This window comes from Sturnira hondurensis, unplaced genomic scaffold (genome assembly GCF_014824575.4).
Source record: "Sturnira hondurensis isolate 20B ecotype Veracruz unplaced genomic scaffold, ASM1482457v3 Scaffold0018728, whole genome shotgun sequence".
In the NCBI taxonomy this organism is placed as follows: domain Eukaryota; kingdom Metazoa; phylum Chordata; class Mammalia; order Chiroptera; family Phyllostomidae; genus Sturnira; species Sturnira hondurensis.
Genome location: NW_028091359.1, coordinates 786577 through 794612, shown reverse-complemented (window position 1 = coordinate 794612; position 8036 = coordinate 786577). Strand labels below are relative to the sequence as shown.

At 50.3% G+C, this 8036-nt stretch overlaps 1 protein-coding gene across 1 annotated transcript; it reads left to right on the top strand.

Annotated features, from left to right (window-relative positions):
* The first annotated feature begins 674 nt into the window (after positions 1 to 674).
* Positions 675 to 4928, top strand: LOC119003497 (regakine-1-like). Its single transcript, XM_037069892.1, has 3 exons — positions 675 to 835; positions 4006 to 4123; positions 4514 to 4928. The coding sequence occupies exons 1-3, from the start codon at positions 766 to 768 to the stop codon at positions 4599 to 4601; spliced, it is 276 nt and encodes a 91-aa protein (XP_036925787.1). The 5' UTR covers positions 675 to 765; the 3' UTR covers positions 4602 to 4928.
* The last annotated feature ends 3108 nt before the right edge of the window (positions 4929 to 8036 follow it).

Sequence of the window (8036 nt, the reverse complement as noted above, 5' to 3'; positions counted from 1 at the left end):
CGTCCTGGCCCAGACTGTACAACACAGCCTCATTGCCTTGCCTCTCGCCTCACTCCTCCCACGCCCCCCGCCCCTGCCCCCGCTTGACCCAAAAGGAACTCGTCCCTCAGCCCCAGGCCCCAAAGCATGAGCCCTGTGCACCTTCCCCAGTTGCTAAGGATCTGACTAAGCTCCTTGTACTGGGCAGGGGGCAGGGAGCTTAAGCTCAGCTTAGGTGAGGGGTTTCAGTCTGATCCTGGCCGGTGAGGCCCATCCATCCCAGGGTCCCTTCCAGAGCCTTCTCCCTATTACCAGCCCCCGTCAGGCCTGAGCCCACATCCCTATCCTGTTGGGCCTGGAGATGCTGAGAGGCCTCTGAACTCATGGCCTTTGAACCTGGAGGATGGGCTCACCAACAAGGCTTAATCAGCTTCCCTGGGAAGCAGCAGGAGTGGAGGGCAGTTTCTGCCACAAAGCCCTTGGTACCCTCGGCTCCCCGACTACCACCCTCAGGATGCAAGCTGAATGTGAAAATCTGGGGTTATCTTCTGCGGTCCACTTCTTTTCAAAGTAAATTGACTCATGTCTTATACTTTTAGATGTGTCAGCAGTCAAAGTTCTCAGAAACAGAATGCACGTGCAATCTTGGATTTTTCTATCTTGTGATTTCCTGACGAGCAACCTCTTATAGTATAAAGGAGGCTCAGAGCCCAGACTTCAAGGAGTCAGAGAACCGAGGAGTCTTCAACCCAGCACTGTTCCGGCAGCCGGTCACCAGCCAGAAGGATGAGGGCCAGCCTCGTTCTCCTAACCTTCCTCCTCACTGTCGCCGCCCTCCACTCTGAGGCCAATAAAGGTGAGAGCCGAGACTCTTTCATTCCTCTGAACAAAGGGAACATGGAGAGGCAGGGAGCCACAGAGAGGTGATGTGGGTGGTCCAGAAAAGGCTGCTTGGGGGTCCCTGGAGAACAGACGGAACCTTCGCCAGGGGCCTTGCCCCATCATTCCTGGGCAGGGCTCCTTTCTCTCTCCTCCAGGGAGAGGAAAACCCGCCTCTGCACAAAGCCCCCCTGGCCCTTGGGGGTCCCAGCAGAGAGAAGCTGGTCCAGAGCCTTCCAGGCTATCTGCTCAGCCACCTCCTGGGGAGACACAGGAGCTACCGCAAAGCCGTCTTCACTGCTTGGATGGGGTTGTACAACCTTTGAATTGGTTGCCAACCTTTAAAAATGGGAAACATTTAAAAAATCAGTATTGTCTATTCCTCTTGCAAATATGGAAGACCAAGCGGACCTGAACTGGTGCCAGCCTCTCTCCCTTCCCCATCTAGCTGTGAATCTGGCACAGACCCTCTCCTGGCAGGTAGCAAGTCTCAGTAAATATCTGTGGGACACAAGAAGACAAAGCAGCAAGTGACTCTGAAAGAGGCCAAGGTTGGCACCAGATGTCCCAGACTCCCAGCTCCCAGCTGCCCTTTCCGCCCTAAGTGGGCAAGGTTGCCTCTCAGCAAGGGGACACTGCAGCCAGGGGAGAAAGAGGCACAGAGGGGACTCTGCGAAATTTCCCAGGGAACTACTCTCCTGAGTTGAATTTCCACCAAAGCCAGAGATGGGAAAATGCTGGGCAGGTCCTCGGCCTCTCATTGGACATCCCTACTGGTCCAGGGAAAGAGACCTAGTTTCCAGGAATTTTGACTGAAACTAGCTATAGAACGCCTTAACGTTTTCTCATAATTCCAGTTATCGTTGTATAACGTCTCCTCTGCAAATGGGGTGATGGATGCTTGCTCAGAGGGTTGTCATGAGGAATAGAGATAAGTCAGGGAGTAAGCCACATACCGGGCACATAGCAGAGACAATAAATGGAATCTTTTTTTCCCCTCCAGACAACAGCAAAACAAAATGGAGAAATAATTGGGTTTATAGTCAGAAAGACATAGATTCTAATGGAATTCACTCAGCAAATATATATTAAAAGCCTATTCTGTACCGCCCGTTCAGTGAATGTGCTGGAATCCCAGGGTGGGCAGAAACAGCTGCTTGTGCTGCCGGGAAACCCCTGCCTGGAGACTCCGCACCGGCCGGCTGAAGCCTGCCACGCCTCATGCAGGCTTCCTGAGCCTCGGCCTCCTCGTCTGTTACATGGGGGAAGCAAGGCTTTTACTGCACAAAACAATCACGGGTATATAAATCGATGGGCATGGTACTTGCCCCATCAATATGATTTGCCATTTTAAGGACACAAGTTCAGAAAGGCTGAGTGTCCTGTCCAAAGTCACACAGCTTCAGGAGTAGAAACAAGACAAGTTCAGCATTTTCATTTTATAGGCAAGACTCCACTCCTCTGGGCACAGGGACCCCCACTTCCAACCTCCCCTTGAGACCTGGGAGGGAGGACCCTGTCATACACCAGGCACCAGTGCCCACCCTGGACACCCACATGCATTTCCACATGGGAATTCCTTCCTAGCACTTCTTAGCAAATACTCTGTTTTTCCAAAACCTAAGTCTCAAAAAAATGCAGTCGAGAAATAGTATTATAATTCTCCTGAAAGAATTAAAGCTTAACAATCAACCTGGAGATGTTACTGACTTAAAGTAATGCATTGATATCAAGAGCAAGAGCAGGCAACATTTGACACATGGAGTTCAAAGTCAAGATCAGCATTTTGGGGAATCAGGACAGGAGCATGCAGGAGAAAAGTGGTCACAGTCCATTAGCCTGAAGTCCTTGTCATGTTTCAAGTGTAAGTTCATGGCCCCGTCTGCTGCTAAGTAAATGTTAGTGAGTTTCATGTTAGTGGTGTTTCAAGAAATAACAAGTTTTAGAAGCAAAGTAAGTCCTTAAATTGGCAATTTCAACTGTGATTCCTGCTAGCAGGTGTGACTATGATGTTATCTGAATAGCAATATTCAATGGCATTGTCCAGGATTTGAGTAATTGCTATAGGCCACAGCTCTTTACAAATAATTTAACAGATAAAATACTAAGAGAAAATATGTAAATGTCGTGGAATACTGGGAGTTAAAACCAGAAATGTTTGATAATTTGTATACAAAATCTAAATTAGCAAAAGCAGTATCAACTTGAATGGACAAACCAAAGTTGGGACAAGCAGAAAATACACATCTATCGTTAAAAAAGGAAATGACCTTACGTGACGCATTACACACTCTGACACAGAGCCTGAAGATGCTTTGGAACACACCGGCAACAATTTGACCAGCACCGACACAGAGTGGGAAAAATGTTCTATGTCCAGAATATTTGTTGTCAAAGATAAAGATTACGAATAGAGCAATCACGGCTGCCAGTCTTTTAAATGTTCATTTTTAAATGACAGCTTTTAAATATTTTGACCATTAAACAGTTGTAGTATTTTTTCAATTTTTAAATTGTTTTTGTTGTGTGTTAATGTTTCCTTCTTGTCTTGCTTTCTATTGATGTCTGTATCTGCCCTAGAACCCTCAACATGCTACTGAATATATAATCTTGTCACAACCCCTACCATCAGAACAAACCTTGCATTTATTATATCTTTCACAGAATACCTCTGAAACCTGTCATACAGCCCTATCATGGAGAAGTGACTCATTGTTTACTACCTTTACTATCATCATTCATTATTATTTAAAAACATGAAAATAAGGTGTTATGAAAAATACAGAATAATTTATGATTTTGAGGGTTCCCAGGAATTCTGATTTCTTATCCCCAAATCCTGTCAGAAATTTGAAACACTGTGGTCACAGAGTCACTTCCCAGCCCTGGGAAGGATCTGAGAAAGGAGAGGTCAGGAGGGGCTGGCAGTGGACAGGGAGGAGAGAACTTAGAGGAGGTTGATTTAAGAGATGGAGGGAAAGAAAGAGGGGCCAGAGAGGCCAGGCCACACTCCCTCCCAGGGGCCCCTGCCTTGTCTCTCCTTCCCCCTGCACCCCTCTCTGATGCACTCTCTTCAGAATAGAGACACAGGTCTAAGCTTCCTTGTAGAGAAGTTTCAGAATCATACAGTCTGTCTCTGCCTTGCAGAACCAGCTCAGGACCAGGTTACCCCCTGCTGTTTCTCGTTCAGCCTTCGAAGAATCCCATTCCGCTTTGTGAAAGGTTATTACTGGACTACAACCCAGTGCCCCACCCCAGGGGTTGTGTAAGTACAGCCTGGCTGATGATGGAAGGGGGTGCAAATGAGGAAAACCAGTAGGGCCCGGGAGAGGGGTGCAGGGGGTTGGGACGCTAAGAGGAGGCTGCGGAGGGGAGGACTTTTAGGCCCGAGCTGGGCCTTCAGGGAGGTGGTTGGAGCTGGTTCCTGTAGATAGAGAGAGTTTGGGAAAGATGGAGATGCCCCACCAGGAGAGTGGAGCTGCCTGGTGGGGCATTCGCTGAACCCCTGGGGCAGTAGGGAGGGGAAAGTGGGTGAGGGTTTCTCTCTGCAAGAGAGGGGCGGGGAGTTTCACGCTTGAAATAGAATGTGGTGGTGGGATGGGCTTCTCTCCTGGCTGCAAACTCTCAGTTCCTCATCCTTCTTCTTGCTCCACAGCTTCCTCACCAAACATGGGAAAGAGATTTGTACCAACCCCAGTGATGACTGGGTCCAGCAGTACATAGAACAGCTGGATCTCCAGTAGAAGTGATCTGGGGGAGTGGGGGCCACCGCGGCCCAGGGACCATGAGAAGAGACCGCAGACCACCTCCCCTCCCCAAGCAACCCTCTCGGCACCCATTGGTCCCTGGGCATTGTCCTGGCCTGAATGGAAGTCCATTCTTGCTCTTCTGGGCCCTAGCGTTCTGGTAAATTCTGCTTTCTCCTGGACCTCTGCCATAATACCCCGCCTCGGGGGCCTGAGGGGCCTCTGGCTCCCAGGCAGCACCTGCCTTCTGCTCTCAAGCGCCCAGCTGAAACAAAATCCTGCTATAAAAAGGGAACTTGGTGGTTTAAATGTGTTCTCTCGCAAGACAGCCTGGTTATTTCTTTTATTGTACAGACGACTCTGTGGTATTTACTGTGTGTCAGGTGCCGCTCTACACACTTCGCTATCAACCAACTTAAACAGTGGAACAAGGGGGGCAGAGTTCGGTCTGGAAGCATGGAAAACAAGTAGCCCCTTATTCAGGGCCTCACATCATGGGAACAGTGTGAGAATATTGCCAGCCACGTTAAATATTGTCTATTCTCACGTGAAGTGGGCAGTTGAGGTGCACACCTAACACACCTCCTTATTCCTTTTGTCCATACGGGGGCTGCCACTCACCCTTCTTTGAAAGCTCTTCCCCTCACCCCAGCCGTTTAAAACATTTACTTCTCTGTCCACTCTTCAAGACTGAGTGTAAATAGCACCCCCTCGTCCTCCCTGCCCAAAGCCTCTTGCACCAACCACTGAAGAGCTGTAGTCTCTTCAGAGTCTGATGCCTGATGTGACAGTGACTTTGGACCTTTAACCAACGCCCACCGCCACCCCGACTAAAGACAGAGCCAGGCCCGAGGCAGGGCTCGGCGGGGTGTGAGGAAAGGGGAGGCAGGCAGGCAGCGCTGCACTCTGGTCTTGGATACGACCACGCTTCACTGGGTAGGGACCAGGGGAGGGGCTCGGGGACTCTGGTGTGGTTCTGACCTCCAACTCAGCCCCTGGAGAAGGAGCACCATGGCTTTCTGCCTCAATCCCGAGCTCCTGTGGGAGAGGCCTACTTCTCCAAACTCCCATGCTTAGAGCCCTAATGCACCTGGGGCTCAGACTCACACTCAAATCTGAGAGAGCTGAAGACTGATTCTCTGCAACTCCATTCACATTCACTCCAAAATGGGACTGAAGCTTCAGGGGAGGCCCAGATCCCACCGCCAAGGGGACAAGAACCAGTGAGGGGTTGGGAAAGACCTAGGGCCCCCGGGAAGGGGAGGAGGGAGCACAGGGGTGAAGGGGCAGTGAGCTGTTGGGCACAGAAGATTCTCAGAAGCTAGAGGACCAGGCTGGTCAGCACAGCTGCAGACAGAGACTGAGCAGCAGACACACACAGACATGAGACCCAATGCCATACAGGTAACCCACAGCCACCTACCACAGCAAGGCAAACCTGTCTACCTACAGGATGAATGGAGGAGCTTAAAGAAGCACCTGCTCTGTGCCACAAATTGTGCAAAGTGTGCTATGTGATCCACAATATCATTTAACCGTCCCACATCCCTGTGGTATAGAGCTCATTTCTCTTGTTTTACCATCAAGTCCGTACAGGGCGCTGTCCTCTCGATGTGTCTCTGTCGAGCCCCCTCCCTGGGTGATCTCCACCAGGCCCCTTACTCCCCTAGAGGCTGAAACTTCCGAAATTATACCTCTTCAGCCCAGACATCTCCACTGAGATGTCCAAGAGTCTCTCAAAGTTATCTGGTCCCAAAGTGAACTCCTGAATGCTCCCAAATCCCCACCTCCTTCCCTTTACTCATCTCCGCAAATGGCAGCCCCACCCCTCCAGCTGATTAGAACAACAGCCTGTAGTCATCAATAATTCTGCTCTTTCTTTCCCACCTCACGTATCTTCTGCTTCATTCTATCCAAAATTTGAGCGCTCACTGCCACCTCGGCTGCCACCCCAGCACCCATTTTCTCTCAAGACAACTCAGATAGCCTCCCAAGGGGAGTACCACAGACTTGGCTTCAACAGCAGGAATTTATTCGCTCGTGCTTTTGGTGTATAAAAGTCCACAATCGAAGTGTTGTGGTCCAGTGTGTGTGTTCTGCTCCCCCAGATTCGTATGTTGAAACCCGACCACCCAAAGCAACACTATTATTTCTTTTGGCAAGCAGTTAGGGTTGGATGGGATCGCGAGGGTGAAGCTAACACTCACTTCCCTTTGAAGGCCTCGCAAATAGTATTTGGGACTGATGGCTGTGTGTCTGCTGAAGTTTGAGCATGCAATTGTGGTTGGGCTTCCTTTAAAAAACAAACTTGTATACTCACGTCCTTACATGACATTTTGTCTTTCTTAATGACATTCAGTCTACTTTGTGTCTACTTGCCCTACCTTTATAGGAAATGAAGGATTCCATATCCTTATATCCATCTTATATCCTCTGCCTTTTTATGCAAAATGTCTTGCATGTAGAGTCGCAGGCGCTCACCTCCCCTGACAAGACCAGCTGATAGTCAACCACCTGACGTCACAGAGCTGAAAAATGGCCAAACCAAGGCTGGGTCCTGAGTAGCTGGAGCCACCGATCAGCCTTCGGTTGCTGTAGTATCGCCCCCCAACAAAGTGCCCACGAGTGGTGGGCACGCGGCTGGGCTCTTGGACTCAACAGGGAAAGGTCATTGTCAAGAAGGGCAATAGTTTGGGCTGGGTTTGAGGAAAGGAAAGCTCCCCAGAGGAGGGTCACAAGAGGGAAGGGGACAGAGAGGGTGGGGGGTTCTTTAGGAGGCATGTTAGGGGGATGCCACCTTGCCTAGTAGGCGCATAAGCCCATTCCCAGCTCTGACCGACCCGAGCCCTGACTCTGCTCAATAAAAAGGGCATAACACAGATCCACGGTCGCTTATCCGAAATCCTGGGGACCAGCTGGGTCTTGGAATTCAGAATTTTTTCAGTTTTAGAACGCAAACTCAGCACATGAATTGTATGTGATACGGCCCCTCCGGGACCTGGAGCAGCCTTCCAAAACCAGGCATCCACATTCTGCAGCAAAGCCTATGAGGTGCACCCTCACCGGGGCAAATAAAGGCCAGGTTTTGCCATCCTGTACATTTAGTTTTCAGGCATTTTAGAATTCTGAAATTGGGGACGAGAGAGCAGGGAACCATCCTCTCTAAGGCCTGTGGATCCCTGCACTCTGAGAGGTTGCTTGTCCCGAGGCTTCCCTGCCCTCCTTCCCCTGTACGCTAGGGACCAGGGTGGAGTCAAGGTTGGTTGGAACAGGGGTGGCAAAGGAGTTTCCAAACAGTAAAACCAGTGGCTTTGGGGGAACCAGGATGAGGGAGGCTGGGTGCTCCTGGGCTGCCTGGGCCCTGTCACCAACTGTGCAACAGGCAGTTTGCAAGAATGTCACCAGGCCGGTGGTCTGGCAGGGGGTGGGCGG

Coding starts and splice junctions, on each gene's coding strand:
- LOC119003497 (XM_037069892.1), top strand. CDS start 766: ATGAGGGCCAGCCTCGTTCTCCTAACCTTCCTCCTCACTGTCGCCGCC. Junction 836..4,005: donor CCACTCTGAGGCCAATAAAG/GTGAGAGCCGAG, acceptor TCTGCCTTGCAG/AACCAGCTCAGGACCAGGTT. Junction 4,124..4,513: donor TGCCCCACCCCAGGGGTTGT/GTAAGTACAGCC, acceptor CTTGCTCCACAG/CTTCCTCACCAAACATGGGA.